At 58.6% G+C, this 21,267-nt stretch overlaps 1 protein-coding gene across 1 annotated transcript; it reads right to left on the bottom strand.

Moving 5' to 3' along the window:
• Positions 1–230: 230 nt before the first annotated feature.
• R3HCC1L (R3H domain and coiled-coil containing 1 like) lies at positions 231–21,193 on the bottom strand. The gene is made up of 8 exons (XM_051619349.1): positions 21,033–21,193; positions 20,257–20,356; positions 5,385–6,850; positions 1,594–1,769; positions 1,409–1,479; positions 1,195–1,290; positions 846–986; positions 231–664 (listed from the first exon to the last, which is right to left on the bottom strand). The coding sequence occupies exons 3-8, from the start codon at positions 6,834–6,836 to the stop codon at positions 609–611; spliced, it is 1,992 nt and encodes a 663-aa protein (XP_051475309.1). The 5' UTR covers positions 6,837–6,850; positions 20,257–20,356; positions 21,033–21,193; the 3' UTR covers positions 231–608.
• Between the last annotated feature and the right edge of the window lie 74 nt (positions 21,194–21,267).

The raw sequence follows: 21,267 nt of genomic DNA, 5'->3' as shown, positions 1-21,267 counted from the left end.
CGCTGTTCAGGGCTGCAGCTGCTCTACGGAAGTAAACAGGGTCCTTGCCAGCACATTCCTGCCCACTGCCCTGCCTGACACCTCCTGCCTGTGGCCCCTACCCACCCATCGGGGACACCCACTACCTGGGAGGGGCAGACATCCCCACAGCAGCAGGGACCATGCGCAGCAGCCCCTGGCATGCACAACCTCACCCTGACATGCAATGGCATGGAGAACCACAGCCCTGCTAGGCAAATAAAATAAATGGTATTTATTAGCAAAATAAAGGACAGAAACTCTCAATCACAAGGCCGTGCCAGGTGGCCAGGGCCACACCACACAGCCCCACATGCTCGCTGCTGAGCTCCCTGCATTCCACCAGCTGCTCCCGCTGCAGCAGGAAGCACAGGGGCTCCTGCCCTGGTCAGCGCGGGCAGCAATGCCCCATGGCAACAGCATCTGCATGGCACCTACCAGCCTGACTGCACCCTGCTCAGCCCCTTCAGTGGAGCAACCCAGTACTTCGGGATGCAGCACAGCATCTGTGTCTGATCCAAGATGCAGGGTGCTTGTTGGCAGAGAGGGGCCCAGGCAACCCCAGCAGGGGTGAAGTGCAGACTCCCAACTCACTCGCGACCCTCCCAGGCATCCTCCCGCTGCTTGTTCTCCAGGCGCTTCCTCTCTGCAGGGACAAGAGGAGGGTCAACTCCAGGTCCCATTATCCCACAGCCACCCACTTCCCTGCAAAGGTGGCCAGAGCCCACCCTGGCACAGCTCCCCCTTCCACCCAGCACTCTGTGAGAAGATGCATCCAGGAGGAGGATCCCCACACACTGCAGCCCCTCCAGGCATCCAAACCTCACCCCGGGCTTCTTGCAGCTTCCTCCGCTCGGCGTCTCTCTGGGCTGGCGTCTGGTTGCTGCGTACCCCCAGGGCGCCGATCACCAGCCGCCTGGCCAAAGCAGCTGATGTCTCAGGGCGCTCCTTGGCCGGCTGCAGGTAGTCTGGGTGAAGAGAGATGGGGAATATCAGTAGGGACATGTCAGGATGGATAAGGAGGGAATTCAGGAAAGACAGGGAAGCTGGCATGGCTCTGCACGGCTTAAGTGCTGTGGAGCTGTGCCGGCTTCCTTGTCCCTCGCAAGTTATTGGGATGAAGATGCTGCAGCACAAGCACCATGGCACAAGCCAGCATGGGGCAGCATCACTCACCAGCATATGCCCTGGCTTTGGCTTTAGAGGCACGGGTGCCCTGGGAGAGTGGGCGAGTCTTCACCATCAGGTGCTTGGTGCTGAGGGCATCACATGCTGCAGGGAGAGAGCAGAGGCATCTGCATGCAAGGTCAGCCACATGACCAGGATTTGGCCACAGGAGAGGCAGGGATGCTTCTCCGCTCCGCATCCCCAGCTTCACTGGGAGCAGTACCTGCTATGGGGCTGGAGAAGATGCCCAGGGCATGTGTATCATCCACCCACTTAATATCAAAGCCTTTTTTCCTGCCGGAGAGAGGGAAGCTCAGCAAGGTATCAGCACTGGGTGTGCAGGGGTTCAGAGCAGAGGCCAGACAGGGAACCCCAGCACCAGGGATGGGACATTGCTGGCAGACTCACTGATAGCTACAGAAGACACGCATCAGGTCCTCGGTGCGGAAATCCGAGGGGAAATCATAGATCTCGATGACGTGGGGCAGCTCGGCATCGCTGAGGTCTGGTGGGGCAGGCTCGGCCCCGTAGTAGTTGAAACAGGGTGACTGCTGGCTCTCCTGGAGCTTCTGGCCCCCTGAGAGCTGCAGGGGTGGGAGAGGCACAGCACTGAGCAACCCATGCCCGCCCACCCCATGCCAGCTCCCGATCCATGGCAAGTGCTCCCTGGGAAGTGATCCGGCCCCCACTCCCTGCCCCAGTGCTGCAGATGGATTCATGGCATTGAGATATTAGGAGTTATCGACCAAGGCTCTCATGCCACGCACTTGCTTTTCCCATTACCAGCATCCCTTCACTTCGCTCTGTGGTCCCACTGGGAATACAGTGGGAATGGCACTGGTAAGACAGTGTATGCACCCCTGAGCCCACCCCTCCTTCCACAGTAACATACTGACCCAAAAATATATTTGGGGAGCAACAAGGAGCAGGACAGCAAGGCGAGAAGGACAGGCTGGTGTCTGCCTGTTCACAAGGGCACAGGGCTCTGGCTGTAGCACACACACCAAAGCAGCCCATTGGCACCCTGAATGCTGAGATGGAAAAGCAAATGCTCCCTTGATGAGCAAGTTCTGGTGGTTAATCACCTGCATGGCTAAAAATTTATGCCTTATTTCTCATTTGAATTTGTCTGGCTTTGCTTTCCAGCCAGTGGTTCTTGTTCTGCCTCTGCTGAAATAAAGAGCCCTCAGTCCCCAGCACCCTCCCCACACTGGCACTTATACTAATCAAGTCCCTTCTCAATCTTTTTCTTGATAAGCTAAACAGGTTGCGCATGTTTAGTGTCTCACAGCAGGGCACTTTCTCCAGCTCTAAAAGATGACGGCTGTAGCATTTTTCTACCTGTCCTATTTTTCAACCTTCATTTTAAAGCAGAGGCAGCAGTCACTCACCCACAGCCACAACATGGGGGACACAGCTGTCCCCTGCTCCCCTCTGCCCCACAGCATCAGTGCCAGTGGGCACCACTTGCTGCACCACTGCTTTTCAAACCACTCTGTGCCGGCTGCGGAGGGGATTCACGGCCCCGCTCCAGCTGCAACATGGGGTCAGACACAGCCCAAAGCTGCCAGTACTTTCTCTGTACCCCCCTGAGGCGTGGGGCCAGCATGATGCTGGGGAGCAGCTACATAACTCAGCCAGGTTCCCAGCCTGATCCCCCAAGTGATCATAGCAGAACATACCACGGCTGGAAGGTTAGAGTCCATAAATCCCAGCCAGCTCAGTCAATAAAAAGTGCTCATTCCGACAATTTTATGGGGAAGATGGATTCACGGCAGGTGAGGGGGTGCTGCCAGGGTGGCTGGATGACGGTGGAGGGGAGAGCTGAGTTATGGAGCTCACGGGACAGGCTAGCACTGCCAGCACAGCTGCCTGCCCTGCCACCATCGCCCATTAATCGAGTGCACCCCATGTGGGGCTGCACACTCATCCAGCACCCCCTGCACTCAGAGACATGAAGGAGCAGTCCCCAGGCAGGATGAAGCCCTGCCGTGCCGCTTGAGGGAGCAGAGCACTGGGGTAGTGCCAGACGCCCGGAAGATGATTAGAGAGCAGGAGCACCAAGTGCCGAAGCGGTCCCTGACCTTCACAAATCACCAAGTGTGGCGGGGTAGCAAGGACAGAAGCCGTCTGGCAGCTGGGCTCAGCCACGCAGCAGGCATGGCTCAACAGGTCCCCCTGCCCGGCCAGCCCGGGCACACAGGATGTCTTCAGCCCCCAGCCCTGGGGCAATGCAGGGAATGGGAGCCAGGGTACGGCCCCCAGCACTGGGAAGGGTCTGCTGACGGATGGACAGACAATGACACATTAAGACCATGGTAAATAAAGCCTGTCCATTACACCTTGCTGCTCTCTAAAAATGCATCCTTGACAGAGCATGTTAGAGGGGTCCACGGCTGCTCGCTTATGCTCCCACTTGCTCACTGAGAGTACACTTCCAGACCTAGAGAGGACACGTGTGCTGGCACTGAGGCCCCCGGCACACACACCACAGCTCCCAGCGCGCACACACTGTGGTCCCTGGCACACCGCATCAGCTGGTGGAGAGTCTACCGAGCCTGCTAGGAAATGGGCGCAGAGCTTAATTACCCTCTGCATTCAAACTGATTTCTAGTCTGAATTTGTCTGGTTTCAGCTTCAAGCCAATGGATCTCGCAACGGTTTTTTTTCCTGCTAGATTAAAGAGCCGTCTGCTATCAGGAATCAGGCCTCCACACAGAACGTCATAAATCTTGCTCTCTGCCAGCTATCTGCAGTGCATAAGGATTTGGTTATGAGGAAGAACACCACTAATTTTCTTGTCCTTTTTGTTAATTAACAACAGCTCCATCCCTCCAAGAGCCTGTGCCCTATCCAAGCAGCTACATCCACCTGCTGAGCTCAGAGGGCTCAAGAAGCACCAGGACCGGCAGAGAAATCTGCAGGGGGTGAAGATGGCAACTTTGAATTGATGAATTCCTTATTCAGGTTCCTATTCACCCATTTTGGGAAGCTCCCTGGAAAGCTCAAACTTTTCTTGGAGCTTGTGCATGTGGGAGATAAATGCAGATGTTCTGGAGCTGTTCACAGTTGGCACCAGCGCTCCATGGCACAACCTTGCCCGCAGCATTCTATGGATGCACTATAACACGGGCCCTCCCTGACCTGCTGCCCCAGTGGGGACAAGTAGCTGCTCCACTGCACCTGAGGATGAATCTGTGCCCCCACAGCTTCAAAGCCAGTGCCAGTGCCACATGCACCAGCTGCTGTCAGAGCAGCAGCAACATCCCCCTCACACTGGTGCTCACCACAGCCTGCTGGCTGGAGGGTAGGAGACCACAGCTGGGAGGAGCACAGCCAGGCAGGGATGGGGGTACTCAATGCCCCTCCCATATCCCCCTGAGCAGCCCTGGAGGAAAGCCCTGTGTGCCCTATACCCTGCCACAGCCCCATGCCAGGCCCAGCAAGGGCTCACCAGCCTGGGCATGGCCCCACAGACAAGGTGGGTACCAGTGCCCCTCAATAAGGATACTTTTGAGTTATTTCATTCCCTCATGGAAGCTGTTATCAGGCACCATCCACCACTTCACACCCTGCTTCCAGCCTGGGGTGGATGGACACCGGCTGTAACAATATTGGTCCTGTTTGTTACTGTAGGCACATTAACGTCATTTGGAAAATCACCAGTTTGACGCTACTGATTTAAAATGCAATAAGGGATATCCAGCCTTGCTGCAGAAGCCAAGTTTTCCTCATGAACAGCAGGAAAACGGCGTGGGTCCCGGCATTAAGCCGCTAATTGTAGTGAATTCGGCCGCACAGATGCAGGAAGGGATGGTAATGAGCCACAGCTGATTAAGAAGCCATAGTCTCAAGGAAACTTCCCATTGCTATTTCAATGGGAGCCCGTAAGTCTCAGCCCATTTCTTTATCACCCACCGCAGTTTCACGAGGGCACAGTCACAGTTTACGGCACTCGAGCAGGTTTTACCAGGTGTACTTTAGGCACTATAGAGGAAAGATCTCCCACAGCCTTTCCCAGAACTGTGAGATGGGATGGGAACCTGGCCATGTGCCCCGGGTGCAGCCCACCACCCCCCATGCACACTCCCCAGAGGACAAGGGGACAACCAGTCCTTGTCAATCCCTGTCCCCACAGCCCAGCAGTCAGTAGCCACTCTCCCTGAAAATCCTGGCGGGTGCCAGCTCACAGGACATACCTCCTCCAGCAGGCGTGGGTCCAGGCAGTCCCCATCATCGTTGAACATCGAGTCCCAGCTCTCCTCGGTGCCAGGGCTGGTCTGGCTCAGGGTCCCGGCACTGGTCTGCTCCGCCTTTGGGGAGCCACTGTGAAGACCTCCCTCTTCCTCCTCAGCCTCCTGGTTGCACTGGTGCTGCTGCAGTGAGCCTCTGTCCTCGTCCACCCCCACCAGCTCCTTGGCCCAGGTGTCTGTCAAGAGCCCCTCTACATCACGGCACAGCAGCTCCAGGGGTAGCAGAGGCTTATGGCTCTCCAGGGATGCTCCCTCCCAGGTGCTGCTCACTGGCTCCTCACCATCACCCAGTGAGCTGCTCTCATACCCGGTGCTGCCATCTATGCAGGCAGAGGTGCTGTCCGCCCCCCAGACAGCAGACACCGGGACATTCTCCCCACAGAGATGCCCAGCACTGGCAGTGCTCTCTTCCTTGCTGGGTAGCAGCTGGGACAGGCTGCTCATGCCCAGCCCTGGGGTACTGTCCCCTGGGAGCACTGGTGCATCACCCATGCCACCTCTCAAGCACCCAGACTCACAGCTGGCTCCTCCTGGGGCATCCAAGGTGCTCTCCGCAGCAATTTCAGCCATGCCTCTCGACTTCTCCTCCTCCTCTGGCACTCCAGCAGCACAGCCCTCACTCTGCTCTGCCAGGAAGGAACCCCCACACTCCCTCTTTTCTTCCCAGGTTTTTGGACTTGCAGCTTCCCACACCAACCCAGGAACCCTACCCTGGTCATCTACCCCTGCCAGCAGCAGAACACCCTCTCCTGGGCTCTGGGAGAGCTCCCTAGCTGGATCTGGGTTGTTGCTCCCCAAATGCTCCAACACATCACTCAGCTGTGTCCGACATGCCAGTGTTGGGCTACTGGGGGGCACTGGGCTTGTAGCGTCACCCGTGGGCTCTGGGGCCTCCATGGCCCCAGGCTGGGCACTCAGTAGGGATGGAGGGTCAGGCTCAGTTCCCATCATCTGGCAGCTGTGGCTGAGCTTCCCAAGTCCTTGATCATGGGATACTTTGTCCTGCCCATGCCAGGGCTGGGCAACAGTCAGATCTGGACATGGCTCCTGCATGCTGGATGATGCTCCCAGGCTCCCCGGCACGGTGGGGCAGTTGACTGCTGGCCTCCAGCAGTGTCTGGCAGAGAATGTCCGTGGCTCCTTTGGGTTTGCATCCACCTTGGTCTCCCTCCTTTCCACTCTGCCTGCCTGTGTCCTGGCACGGGGACTTCGCCTCTGCCCCACGCCACCACGTGGGCAAGTGTCCTGCACCAGGCAGTGGTTTTCAGGCTCCCGGCGGTGCCCGGCCAGTGTGTCACCCACTGCTTGCGCTTCTCTCTCCCGCCGTGCTTTGGGCACATAGAGGGCCATGTCGGGCTTCCTGCGGCGCAGCCGGCCGCCCTCCGCCTCCTGCTGCATGGTGCCACCGCTGCCTGCTGAGGAGAGACAGTGTCACTGCCCTGCCTGTGTCCCAGTGGCCCCGCAGCCGTGCACAGGGAAGGCAGCCCCTGCCCAGAATGGCGGGTCGGGGTCCCAGCCTGGCACCCACCCTTGCTCCCACAGCAGCCAGCACACAGTGATGGGAAGTGGAGCCCCAACACTGCCACCACAAGTAGCGGCTCTGCAAATGGGGACTGGTGCCTGGAGCACCCTGCAGCCCTGTGGCCTTTGGTGGGATGTACTAGGGAGGCAGGGAAACCAGCAGGAAGCCAACATCACCGAGGCACCTGCCCCGCTCCAGTGGCTGCTGCCTGGGACCCCCCCCAGACCCAGGTGAACATTCAGCAGCCACAGCAGAAGCAGGACACAGAGCCCTTGATGCACCATTCATGCATCAAAAACCTTGGAGAAGGCAGCACCAGCTGAAGAGCACCAGAAACCAAACCCCAGTTCAGAGACAGTCTTCACTGGACCACAGCTGCCACCCCGACATGCCACAGCCCTGCTCACCTGCTGCCCTGTCCCGGCAGAGATTTGTTTTTCATCATCTTTGGCAGAAGAGGCACGCTGCGAGCTGCCAGGCCCCTCTGCCCCTATAAATATGCATCAGGCAGGGTTTATGGAGACGGATGGTGTGGGGGGCTGCGCTGTGGTTGAGGGGAAGGCAGAGCGGGGCCGGGCCGGGCCCCAGTGATTAATCACTGCCCACTCCGTTTAGGGGGATTCATCACGGGCTGCTGTCAGGTAAATCACTGAAAAAACACCTCTTCAGTAATTAATGTGAAGTGACGGATGGACAGCCCCCGGGCCCATTAATCTGGACCATCAGCGCCGACCGAGATTATGAATGTCAGGATACATAAACTGCCGGCGGATCAATAGGGCCAGGAACCCATCCAAGGCTCTCATTTCCGAGGCACCTCCGGTACATTAGCCTCCCCTCCACACAGCCCCCGGCCGAGGCGTGAACGTTCCCCGCGGTTCCCTCGCCGACAGCCAGCAGCGGTGCCGGGAAGGCGAGGGGAGGCCAACCGCCGGCTGGAAAGCGGCTGGGGCTGCCCGTGCCACATGGCATCATCCCCTCCTGACGGACAGAAGGATGACTGGTTGCCTTGGCGTGATGGATGGGTTTCTCACAGCTCTGTAGAAACCACCAGCAAGCCTGGGCAGGGCAGTGCTCCCCAGCATCACCGCAGTGTCTGTGCCTGCGCACTGCCCAGCTCTGCAGCATGAGGTGCAGGCATGGGCGCTGTGGTGATGCTGGGCACCATCCCGGGGCTGCCCCAACCATTTTTCTGTCTCCGCAGCTCTTGTCATTTTCTCCCCCTCTTTGATACACTAATTTTGCTGGCAGAACGATCCCCTTTATCTTTATCGACCGCTAGAAAGGAACATATCCTACAAACCCTCCGAGGTCTGGATTAGTCATTTTTCAACAAAGAGGCATTATACATTTTCTCACCAAGCAGCAGCCTCGGTACCAGAGGGGGGGGGGGCACCAGGAGCCCGCCCCAGCACCACCATTTCCAACCACGCAGAGCTTCCAACTGCACAAAAGCATGTCCTGCTAAAGGACTTTTGCCAGCCAAACCTAGTCTTGGTCCATGGGACATCACTGAACTCCTTGGAAGGGATCACCAATTTCCCCCAAGCTCTGCTTCCCAAGGTTCTCCATCATGGGGAGCAGCCAGAAGAAGCACCACCCCATGCACATCCCAAGTCACCTCCAAGAAGAGCCTGCGCACACAGGATTTATGTGCTCCTCGAAAGCTTGCTGTTCACCTTGCCTCACCCTCCAAAGCAGATGGCGCAGCATTATCCAGACGGCTGGTGCTGGGAGCATCCTTTCCCCACACAGCACTCCCTCTGCCTGCTGCACACTGTGGAGAAGAGCCACTTCCCACAGCCCAGGGAGAAGCATGGCAAGGTGATGACTAGCCCAGGTTGGCAGAGATGCTGCAGCACTTTCTTCTTCCCTACACAGGGCAGCACAACTCCTGCCCCCAACCTATTACACACTTCACTGGTGCCACAGCTTCGTGTCGGCACCAACCGATTTCATGCTCTGGGAGGCAGAGCAACGGCCCTGGCTTCAGGTCTCATTCACACTACACTAGGCAGGGCAACCCCGCCACTTCCAGGCTCTGGGACCAAGCTTGTCCCACAAAGTCAGGCAGGATGGGCAACGGATCCCCTAAAGGGCCTGTGCTGCTCTGGGTGATGCCTCACTTTTTGAAGCCAGCTAGCAAAACAGCTCAGCATTGCAGCACCAAGCAGGGAAGTCAGCCCTGGATCAGATATGCCAGGGTACCGTGGTTAAAGTGCTGGTGAGAGCGCTGCTCCCCAGCTGCCTGGCAGATAATGCCCACCAGCCTGCAGATAAGGACACCTACAGCAGGGCTCCAACAGTAAAGCTACAGCTCCCATCACCTTCAACAACTGTGACCAGCGGTGCCAGCCACAGATCTGTGAGGGCAGCCCAGGAAGAGGCAAACGTGCAGGGCTGCAGGGCTCACACAGAGCGCGCCAGTTCCCGGAAAAGTTTCGGTGACACCCAGCACCCTCCCAGCAGGCTGCTGCATTTCCTGGCAGGGAGCTGTATTTTTAGCCTTCGAGGTTTCTAATTCCACTCAATCCATACTCCCATCAATAGAGCAGATAACCTTAAAGCCTTCATGGTGAATGGGGACAGCAACACCGGGGGACCAGGAGCCTTGGGGGACCACGCGCAGCCTCGGCATGCAGCCCGCACACCCACAATGTCACTCGTTACAGCCTGCCACAGATTGGGCTCTTCAGCAAGACTAATAAAAAGGCAGGTACAAGGAGATTCTAAACAGCCCCACTGGGGAACACACCACTGGCGGGGCTCATCCCATGCCAGGCACGTGCCACAGCACACTCGCCGACTGCACAACACCAGCACCCAGCACCCCAGGTAAGGATTACCTGAGGTTTTGGCTACCCCTGCACCACTCCTGCTCTCAGCAGAGCTCCAGCCCACCCAGCTCATGCAGCAGGCAATGGGGCCAAGGAAGGATCTGGATACCTGGCTAGAAGAGGCAGGTGAAGGCAAGAACACAGAGCCGCTGTCACAAGACAAAGTAAAACGCTTCAAGGAGCAGAGAGCCGTGTCCTGTCCAATGCCTGCCCAAAGCCTCGCGGGCTTTTAGACGTCACTGTTCCCTGCTGCCAGAAGAAAGATGCTCTCCAGCAGCTGGAGCAAACATTGGCTACGTGAGGAGGAGGTAGTGAAGGCATCAAAGGCACTTTGAGAGATTACAGTCATGCCTTTCACTTGTGATGCTTTTTGGACATACTTGGAACAAGAGAAGGGGAACGTTTCAGACAGGAGTGGGATTTGTAAGCCAACGGTGTCCCCTCGCAGCTGCAGGGGGGAAAAGGGACAATAAAGCAGCAGGAGTTAACAACCAGAGGGCTAAAGGGAATACATAAGACTTCACAAATATACCTGGGCAGAATCAGCACAAAAGTGAAAAGTTCTATTAATAAATGAGGAGGGAGAGAAAATTAATGATGGCTCAAAAATAAAGATGACTCAAAAGGGCAAAATTACCTTTTTTAACCAGAAAAATGCAAATGAGGCCAAGGCATCAAAAAACAGCTGCAGGGAAAGCAAAAACAGCATCTCCACATAGACACGGTCACCTGGCTGGTGCGGCTGGTGCCCAGACAAACCGATTAACCCACTGACACACACCCGGTGCTGGTAAGAAACCAGGGCCCCGGTGAAGGGCCAAGCAAATGAGGCACTGGAAAGGACAATAAACCCAGATCTGGGCACAGGAGAAACCCTGCGCCCATCCCTAGCACAGATCATAACATCCAGAGGAAGCAGCCTGCACACCCACTGCAATGGGCTCCTGGATGAAGGACACTGGCTTGCCCAGAGGGAGTCATTTCAGAAGAATCACTGGGAAAAGCTTTTGGATAAGGCAAGCGAGACATCATTTAGCTGAGCTTCAGGGTGTCATTTCACACCATCTCCCAAACGTTCACTTTAATAGTGAATTGTAACTATATTTGCAGATGATACTGGGCAGAGAGGTGTTGCAAACACTGGCCAGAACAGAGAAATTGTTTGAAGGATCCAAGAAATGTAGGCACGAAACAGAATAAAACCCAGCCTGGGAAAATGAAGGGAAAATAACCCAAAGCAGCTACCTGGGGGGCAGGAGCAGCCTGAAGAGCAAGGCCCAGAGCCCCAGGTGCACTCAGACCAGAAAGCAGACAGCCAGGATAACCACCCCAAAATGTGAAAGGGGCAGAAGCTGGCCACTGACATTGTGCCATGGGCCACCTCAGGGCTGTGACAGCCCCACAGTGGGCAGCTTGCAGAGCCCTGCAGGCAGCCGTGAAAAACAGTGTCCAGCACCTGGGAGCACTGGGCACGTGTTTTACGAGCCACAGGGGCCCAGTGCACGGAGCATCCGAGGATGCCGTACAACTGCCTTGCCCTGGAGGGCTGCCACTGCCGGCATCTCCCCGCCCCTCAGTAAATTGGGGAGAGTTATGGGGTCTGCAACGGGCTAGGCTACCCGGCTGCTCCTGGGACTGCGTGCCAATTGGGGGGACAGGGGGTCGGGGCTGGGACAGAGGGTAGGAGTTAGGGTAGGGACAACGGGGTGGGGGACAGTGCTGGGACACGGAATAGGGGTCGGGGCTGAGACAGGGGGTGGGGAAGAGCGGGAAGGGGGTACAGTGTAGAGCTCAGGGACCGGGCAGGACGCGCACCCCGGGCTGCTGTGCCTCTGCCCCGAGCACCCCGCAAGCAGTGCCGGGCCGGGCCAGGCCCCCGCCGTTACCAGTGGCTGCGCCGGGTCCCCCGCCGCTCCGCGCCGCCGCCGCCGCTTCCGCCGCGCCGCACCGGGCCCGCCCCGCCGCGGGGAGCGCCGGGATCTGTAGTGCGGCCCCGGCCCCGCACGGCCCCGCGCCGCGGGTGGCCGCTCCGCCCCCTCGCGGGGCAGCCCCGGCAGCCCAAGGGCACGTGGGTCCCGGCCGCCGGGACCGCGGTGGTGCCACCGCGACCCTCCCTCCCCCAGGCAGCCGCGGGAACGGGGCCGAAGATTCTCCGTGGCTCGAGGGGTGATGGACACGGGGCTGCACGCCCACTCCCGCCCGCGGGTGACCCCACGCGAGGCTGCCAAGGGTTTCCCATGACCGATTAATGCCACGCCCTCGGCCGGAGCTGCGGTGCTGTGGCTGTGCTGGCTGGGCCTGCAGAGCCCCACTCCTGCCTGCCGGGGGGCACCGGGGGAATTGCCGAGGGCTTGGGCAGCTCGGGGCCACATCCTGCCGTCCCACCGCAGGGCTGCGGGCTGGCGGCCGTGCCGGCTGCCCAGGCACCCGCACAGGAGAAGGTGTCTGCGCCGGGCAGGTTTGCTCCGCTTCCTTCCTGAGGACTGGCGAGGAGCAGGCTGCCTGTGCCCGGCAGATAACGAGCAGGGCCCCGGCGATCACACGCACGGCGAGTGGGGTGGGCAGCGACGGGAGCGTGTCCAGCACCGGCGCATCTGCCGGCTCCTAATGAAGCGCTCGTGCTGCAGAGCACTCCCGAGCCGAGGCCTGCGGCTGCGGGGGAAGGATGGGGTACCCGTGGGAATGGGGCTGGATTCTCCCACAGGCAGGCTGAGGAGAGGCAGGCGAGCGGGAACAGCCCAGGGGATACAAGCAGGCGTGGGGCTTACTGTCACTGCGGGCCGAGGGCAGAGCAAGGCGGTGACCCGGCTTGCTGGGTCATAGGTCTGTGAAAGCTTTGGGCAAGCTGGTGCAGCAACCTTGGTTTGTCTGGCTGATGGACGGGAGGTCTCTGCCCCCCACCCGGGACCATCTTCCTAATGAGCCAATGCTCTCCAATTCCAATCAGCTGCTTCCCTATGGTATGGGTGAGGAAGGAGGGATGCCCCATAGCGCACACATCACTGACATGTGCTGGGACATGAGGCTGGTGCCTGGGCAGCCAGCAGCTAGCACAGCTTCTGCAGCTCCCCAGAGGCTGTACAGCTGCTGAGGAACCAGAGACTGCAGCAGCTCTGCCACCCTGGCAAGGTGTCACTGAGTCATTGCATGGGGCATCAATACATGGGGCTGTGCTGAGCAGCTTATCGCTCCTTGGGTACGGCTACAGGGCTGGGACCACTGATGTCTCAGGTCTTGGTTGCCTGGAAGTATTGGGACCTTTCTGAGTCCCAGTACAGCCACAGGGGCTCAGACTTGCACAGGTAGGGTCATCCTGCCCCAGCCACAAGCCCCCATGCCAGACAAGGAAGGCTCGCACCAGGCAGGGCTACCGGGCACTCCTGGGGAGCAGCCCCTACCCCAGTCCACCGTGGCACACAGGGGACCATGGTCCCTCTCACAGGTAATCGATGGCAGCAGATCCTGATCGCTTTCATTATTATTATTTTCTTATGCATGTGCGCACAGGAGATTTATCGCCATCTACGGAGGCAAAATCAATTATTCATGTTATAAATTAGAAAATGATTTATGTTTGTGGAAAGCCAAGCAGTGTGGAGCCCCTGGCCACGTGGCTGCTGTGTTTGTCTGGGAACGGGACCAAACACCCCCTGCCAGCACTTCCTCACCCTCTCCATCCCTGCTGCACCCTGGGTGTCCCACCCAGGGTTGCCCCCATCCCATCACAGCCCCAGGATAACACAGGAATGGTGTCTGGAAGGGAGTACCCAGCCTCTTCCACCCTTTCAGCCCAGGTGCCCGTGGAAGGAGCCTGGGGAAGACTGGGGATCACAGCAGCCTGGTCACCCTGGCCGGTGCAGCAGGATAATGCTCCACCAGCAGTTTCCATGGCAGCAGCAGTACAGTCCGAGTACTGCAAGGTGTGGGCTGCAGGAGGATCCCCTCGTTTTCCCCCACTGGAGACATCCACATGTGTGCCACTCCCTGCCCCCAGCAGCTGTGTCTGTGCTCCTGCCTCCCACAAGGGACAGTGTGGTCCCCTTCAGACTGCCACTCATGGGGACAGGGACCCATTGCACCACGCTCCCCAGGAAAGAGGGGATGGCTGAGGCCAATGAAGTGGTGTAAAGGCACACTGCTTGCACCAGCCACTGAAGCCAGATACCTAGGAGTGGGTTCTGCAGGGTTTTGCTTGGCTGTGACCCACCTTCTCCAGGGCTAAGAGGATCTCAGGGGTCTTGGGAGTCCTCCTAGATGGAGAGAGCCCATTCCCCAAGTGATGATTGATCTTCTGCACAAGGCAGGGTGGCACTCAGCTCCCATCACTCCCAGTGCTGGCTGAAGGGCTGGTTGCCTGTTGCTGTCAGATCTGCCCCCAGCCCAGCCATGCCCCAGGAGCTCAGCCCAACACTGCTGGGAGCTGCAAAACCCCATGGCTCAGCCTCAGCATCCTAAAGCCCACTGAACACATCATGCAGCCAGGGGGGGTGGGTGCCAGCTGACCACTCTCTGCTGATACCTGGGGCCGCTCTTGCTCCCAAAGAGTCTTGATCTAAAGCTGCCATGCCTACGCCTCCCTGAGGACAACAAAGCAGGCTGGGAGTGCTGCTTGGCTCTCCTTATCTCTTCATCTGCAGCTGCTTCAGCCGGGGCCATGGGGAGGCACAGGCTGAAAGGGGCAGTGCAGGAAAGAAAAGAACTGTCAGTAGCCCCAGATCTGGATCTGATCACAGGCAAGCCACACATCCCACTCCCACTCACATGGCATCCTGTGCTGAGCTTAGCCCTGGCCCTCGGGATGGGAATAAGAGACAGCATGGAGCAGCCACAGCTTTGCTCTGGCTCCCCAAAACAGCCTTTTCTCCCCCAGCCATGCCTCTGAGCCCTGGAGCCTCCTTCCAGCCTGTCACCCCCTGTGACTCCTATGGCTGTTAGGAAGCTGAGAACTTCTTAACTCAACACGCACATGGGGGTGTCCGAGAGGACAGTGGCTTTTGCTGTCCCCCAGCTTCTTGCCAGGCTATGAGCAGGCGGAACACTGACAGCCAGCCACAGTCTGGGAACAGGGAGCTGCCTTGTCTGGGGTATTGGGGCTGCTGCAGCCACTTCAGCCTCCAGCCAGTTCTGAGGACCCTCTGGGACCACACTCAGGGTGCAGAGGTGTCCGTGCTTGCTCTGCTCCCTCTCTCAAGGAGCCAGACACCTGTGGGAGCTCAGAGACTTGCCAGCATGGCCCATGACCCTTGGAGCTGTGAGCATCAGGTTTTGTGCAGAAACACCAGGAAATAGAGGAGTGATGTTCTGCAGCTGAGCATCTGCCTCCTCAGGCACCTCACTGTGCCCTGGTCCTGGGGAGCCCAGTGCCAGCCCATGCTTGTGTGAGCATCCCTCTGATTTATGGCTGTGGAGCAAATGCTTACAGAGTGCTTTTGGCAGGCCAAATCTCGGGGGAGCTGCAGTGGGCACACAGGGGCACTGAGGGAATCACCTGTCAGCTGCAGTGTGCCAGAGGCACCCAGAGCACCTACAGCCCCAGGTCTCTGCCCCATGCTCATCTGGGGGACATGCTCAGCCCATGAAGATGGGACTGCAGAGAGCTTGGATTAGATCTGATTTGCATTATTGCACCAAACACCTGGGGACTCGGCAGCTCGTGACAGCATTGTATAATGTGAGGAAGCTGCCCACGGTGCAGGCAGGCACGGTGCTGCCAGCAGCTCACGGGCAGGGCAGTGACTGGGTTGTGTCTCTGGGAGATGGGGCTGGCTGTGGATGGGGTTGCTGGGGTCTCTTGCTCCCAGTTTTCCTGCAGATCTATAATGAATAGGCAGTGCTTGTGCTGCAGGAATCAATACCGCTCCAAGAGTGGCCTGGGTGCTCCTCCCTGCCCTCCCCCAGGAGCCTGTCCCCAAACGCCTCTCCCTGAGCTATGGCTGTTTTCTCCTTCCTGCTGTTGTCTTGCTTTCCACCACTCTCAGCAGGACAACAGCAGCATGGGAACCCATGGCTCTGGGAAGTTTGCCACCTGGATAGCCTGGCACCTTCAGGAGACAAGGGGAATAAGCAGGAGAGATGTCTAAGGGGCACCCAAGTTTTATCCTGCCTCGAGGCACCCCCATTGGCACTGTGTTGCAGCCCATCCTGCCACAGTCCCTAGGAGGTACCAGGGTGCTGTGTTCAGCTCTTTCAGACAGAGCTGCTGCCAGGAGGTGGTTTCTGCCTGGCAGCCAGTGCTGAGGGATGCTATCACTGCAAGCAGCTCCCGATCTCTCCCAGCGCTGGCCGTGCCAGTGCCGCTGTGTCGGGTGAGAGCCGCTGCTCCACGGGAAGGAACCCGGCTGCTTCGATAGACCGTGATTTGAATTGATTCATCAGTAGGATCCAACTGGAGCTGATAAATCTTTCAGGAACCCTGGCAGAGGAGGCAGAGCTGGGCAGACTGGGCATCCCCCTGCCTCCCTGCAGCTGCATGGCTCCTCTGAAGCAGATGGCTGCCCTGAGCAGGTCCTGCCAGCCCCAGCCAGCTCCCAGCAGCACCCCAGGCTTCCCTGCTTCCTGTTTGCTCTTCTCTAGCCAGGAATGCTGCCTGGGTGTGCTAGAGCACAGCTTGCTGCCTCTACCCTGCTGAGACCCCCCAGTCAAGGTGCCCCATCCCAGTGCTCCTTTCACAAATGTCCCCATCTTCCCTGGCAGAGAAGAGCTGATGATCTCTGGCTCCATTGCAGCACCAGCCAGGTGCCTCCTCTGGCCTCCTGACACCTCTCCTGGCATGGGACAGGGCAGTCCCCAGGCTGAGCACTGGCACTGGTGCATCTCCATGAATGCCTGCCTGTCCTAGAGGGACAAGTCCAGCTTGTCCCATGGAGCTGTGTTCTGCAGGGAATGTGGGGCTCTGTCTGCCCCAGCTCCCCCATCCTGTGCCCCAGCAGGTAGTGAGGGAAAGCAGGGACGGGGACTGCAAGGCAGGAGGCAAGTGCGGGAGGATCTGGTTACAGGCAGCACGGGGCAGAGATAGGCAAAGAACAGCAATGCAGCAAAAAGGGCTTTTAGTGATAATTAATAATTAACATTTCTAATGATGTCCCGGCGACAGGAAGAGTCCAAGTGGGGACCCAGGGGCACTGCACACAGTGACAGGAGTGGATGGGGACCATGTGGGGTCTTGGGAAGGCTGTGCAGAGTAAAGGCTGGGGTAGGAGAGAGCTGCAGGGCTGGGGATCCCAGGCTGGGTACCCCTGGGGCCCCCTGGCTGAGCAGCACCCAGGGCCCAGGCTTCATGTCCAGCTGCTGCAAGGGGTGTGGTAAGTCTGTGATGAAGGGAACTGGAAGAGATTAAACACACCTTGAAGTTGATCTGGCCTCTGTTATGATGCTTTGCCAGGGCTTCCCATGCCCAGCAAGTGCCTAAGAGGGACTTTGCTGGCAGGAGGAGGGGGCCAAGGAAGGGTGCTGGCAAGCAGCAGTTCACAGGGAGCCACTGGGATGTGTGACAGTGCCCAGGTCACTGTTTGGTTCAGCACAAAGAGCCTCCAAGTTGGGAAGTGTCCAGGCACCAGGGAGCAGCAAGCTGGCCTGGGATGCAGGACCAGAACAGGCAGGGGTCCATAGGCAAGGCAGGAAGTCAGACACTGCAGGACAGTGACAGGGAGGGGACAGCAGGGAGGAGAGGGATGAAGTGGGCAGCCAGCTCAGTGTGGGAGTCCTTCACTGCAAGCCACTGCACGATAGGCATGCAGTCATGGGAGAGGAAAGATAAATCTAGGAGGTATCAGGAGAGTAATTTCTGGCAGGTCTGGGACTTGTTTGCATCCTTGCATGGGTCCCAAGGGACCTGCCTGTGTTGGAGCCAGCCTGGGAGGGGGAGCAGAGGCATCACAGGGCTGCCACGGGAGGCAGAGCCCAGGAGACCAGCGATGGGAAGACCGTGGCTCAAGCCCAGCACAGGGCAGGCTGTGGGGAATGGAGCGATCACTGTAAACCTGTCAACGGGTTAAATGCCAGGGACAAGAAGAGCTACTTCAGCTAAAGACAGCGTTAGCACAGGAATGACTGTGGGGGATTAATTATCCATGAATATATTCAAGGTGGAAATTAGACCCCCAGAGCAGGGAGGTCCCAGCATTGCCCCTCCAGAGAAGGAAGCAGTGCCAGGCAGGAGCCAGTCCCTCAGCAGCATGTGCCCTCTTCTAGTGTGAAAAAGCAGCAAAGGTGGCTGGTGCAGCCCGCCTGGCTGCTGTCCTGGCTGAGCATGTGGGTGCAGTGAGTAGAAGTGTGCAGGGCAGCATGCACACGTGAGTGCAGCTGTGTGTGTGTGTGTTCATGGGCTGGGCACACATTTAGGCAGCCCACTGGGTGCTCACACACCATGTGTGTACAGAGAGCGTCTGTGCAGATGGGGCGGTTGCACACAGACTGCTGCCTGCGTGCATGTAGGTGCATGTGAGTGTGCTGACTCTGTGTGTGCTGTGCACCCACAAGGCTGTGTGCAGGTGTCTCGGCCTTTGCAATCCTCTAGAAAGAGGAATGACAGCTCCAGTGAGGAATCTTGGAGGTTAGTGCCTGGAGTCAGCACTGCTCTGCTCACCTGCACCCAGTTTGTGTTGCAACATCTGGAATTTGCTTGAAGGGACAGACTTGGTGCTGCATGAACCCAGCTAATCTTGGGCAGATTCCTGTCCTGATGAGGGTCCCCCAACCCCTAGAGCAGTTCTGTCCCTGTGAGGCCCATGGGACTCACCTGGCACTGCCACCTCCCAGCAGGCTCACCCTGGCTGGCCAGAGCACTTGGCACTGTCAACAAACAGCCCTTTGCCCCCTGCAAAGCAAGCAAGGGGCAGATTGGTCCCAAGCATCCTGCTCCTGTCTCCCCAGAGAGATCCTGGAGAGGCAGATGAGCCACCCGGCACAGGGATACAGGGAGCCAGGGCTGTTGGCTGCAAGGGGATCCCCACTCCCAGGGTGCTGGGCTGGCATGGATGTGTCAAGCACCCCAGGAACAAGGGCCAGGGAAACCTGGGACAACTCTTCCCTGGGGATGGGAAAGGAGGGGGCCAGGTGTGCAAGATGGTGGTGCTTACACTGGCCCCAGCTCAGCAGAAGAGTCTCTTCCTGCCTGTCTGCAGCCCTCAGTGGAGCACAGTGGCTCCCTTCCCCCCGCAGCGTGTCTGGCTGCTGCTCGCTCTAATTTCCTGTGCATTGTCCCCATCGCCACCGCCATCGTCCCCTGCACATCCCCCCATGAGCCGCACAGCCAGGCTTCCCTGCCTCACTGCCCCACTAACGTCCTTGCATACATCCCAGCTCATTTCACTGATGCTCTGCACTCCCCTCCATGGCTCCTTGCAGAGACCCATGCCCCACCCCAGGGTGCTAACCCCACTGTACCCCTGAACAGGTGAGTGCAGAGGGGTCATATGGAGACAGCTGGGCTGACACAGGGACAGATGCAGGGCTGTGGTTTACAGCCACAGCAGTTGTTATCCTAAGGTGCCTGCCGGCTGCTCTCACCCCATAGACAAATGTCCCAGCCTGGTGACACGGCAGCATCCATGGGAAGGACACTGTGGGGCTCCAACAGTAGGTATTGGGGAGCACCTCACAGCACCACAAGTGGAAAATCACCCAAATCACCCTGCTGGGTGCCAGTATCATGAGCTGGGGGCTGCAGTGTGCAAGGCCCTCTCAGCACATGTGCCCTGCATGCACACAGTGTGTGAGCACCCATGGCATGTCATGGTGTGAGCACATCCTTACAGACACAGCCCATGCCCCTGCAGAGCTGCGTGTGTGAGCATCATGCTGCCTGTTTAGCTGTGCACACCCTGTGAGCACTCATGAATGTACAGGTGCCTGTGGGCAGGGTGCTGGCATGCCACAGGCCTGCCTGTGTCTGCCAGTGGGTGTGCACATGTTCAGGGCCAGGGCTGAGCCCCACTGTGCTGGCAGGCAGGATTTGCAGCCCCAGGGAGCTGCTGTGCCCAGCACCATTCGCAGTCTCAGCATGCTCGAGCTGGCTCCCTGCTGGAGCTTGTGTTCTGTACCTGCTGGTCACAGGGAGGGCGGTGGGAGCTGGCTTGCAGAGTTTCTGCTAATAATTACCCAGGTGGTGGTTACTAAATATGGGATGAGCTAATGATTCGGCAGTGGAGGTGCTTGACCTGAGCACACATGTGTGTGCAAAGCTGCAGCCAGGCATGGGGGCTGTGAGCCACTACCAGGCAGAGCACACCCACAGCTCTGGGGTGCACAAGGACATGTGAGTGCAGCATTGCACACCCATGACCATCAGACCAGCTTCCCAGCCCCAGTGGGTTTGCTTGGCATGCCAACGTGCCCATGGTAAACGCAGATGCCGTTGTGCTGGCTGTGAGGACCCTGCAGCAGGGAGCCACAAAACAAGCCCAGTGCTCAGCCAGGCACCCTGCCAGAGTGGGTCATCCAAAATGAAATCAAGGGGTACCTGATGGCCATGTGGAAGCATCTTCATGGGAGACAATCACTGGGACTGGAGAGTTCTCGAATCCAGCAGGGAGAGAGGAACCAGGAGCAACAGGCAGAAGCTGTAACCAGACATATTTGAATGAGAAATATGAGCTTTAGCAGGGCAGGTGATTAGCCACTCAAAAGCAACCCAAATGGCCCAGGGTCCTGTGGCTCCCACTGTCTCCCAGCATGTCTCTCCTGGTATCCACAGCCCCAGGCTCCATGCTGGGGCACCTGCAGATGTGCTCCACTGGGGTGACCTGGTCGCCCTGTGCCCTACCAGTGCTGTCCCAGTCCCTGCCAGAGCTGCTTTCTGCATGCACAGACACAGAGAGCTCTGTGCCCAGCCCCGCAGCTGCCTCACGGCAGAAAGACAGGTCGGGGAAACCTTGTGGGCTAAGCATGATCCTGCCTTGGGCATCCACCAGCTACAAGATTTTGGGCAAGTCAGTGGCCTGAGATGGGGCCTTTCTCACAGCTTGGATTGGCTGCCAGGCCATAGTCTTTCCTGGGGTCCTTGAAGGGGAAGGTGAGTGACCTGCAGGATGATGGGACAGGGAGGGTGCTGAGCCCTCGGGGAGCAGCCAGCTGTGGGACTTTGGGGGCTTCCCAGCTCCATTCCCTTTCCCCCTCCCGTGCCAGCACTTGGACTTCTCTGTGGTGCAAATCCCCACTGCACCCAGGCTGGGGCAAGCCCCTGGCTCTGCTTACCCCTTGGCCCCAGCTGCCTTTACAGGAGGTGGGGAGCCGTACCTCGAGTGCCACCGACCCCTCCGGCACCCACGGGGTGACGGCGGAGCCAGCCAGCTTCCCCGCCGCGGCTCCGGCTGCCGGGGCAGGGATGCCCTGCACATCCCGGAGCCCCACCGCCACTTCCACCCCCGGCGTGCTGAGTGCCCGGGGCGATGCTCCCCGGCGAGTACTCCCGCAGCATCCTGCGATGGGGACAGTAAATCACGGCGCCGCAGCCCCACCTCCGCGCTCCCCA

This window comes from Apus apus, chromosome 4 (assembly GCF_020740795.1).
Source record: "Apus apus isolate bApuApu2 chromosome 4, bApuApu2.pri.cur, whole genome shotgun sequence".
NCBI lineage: Eukaryota > Metazoa > Chordata > Aves > Apodiformes > Apodidae > Apus > Apus apus.
Note: the sequence above shows the minus strand (reverse complement) of the source record. Positions and strands in the feature narration are given on the sequence as shown.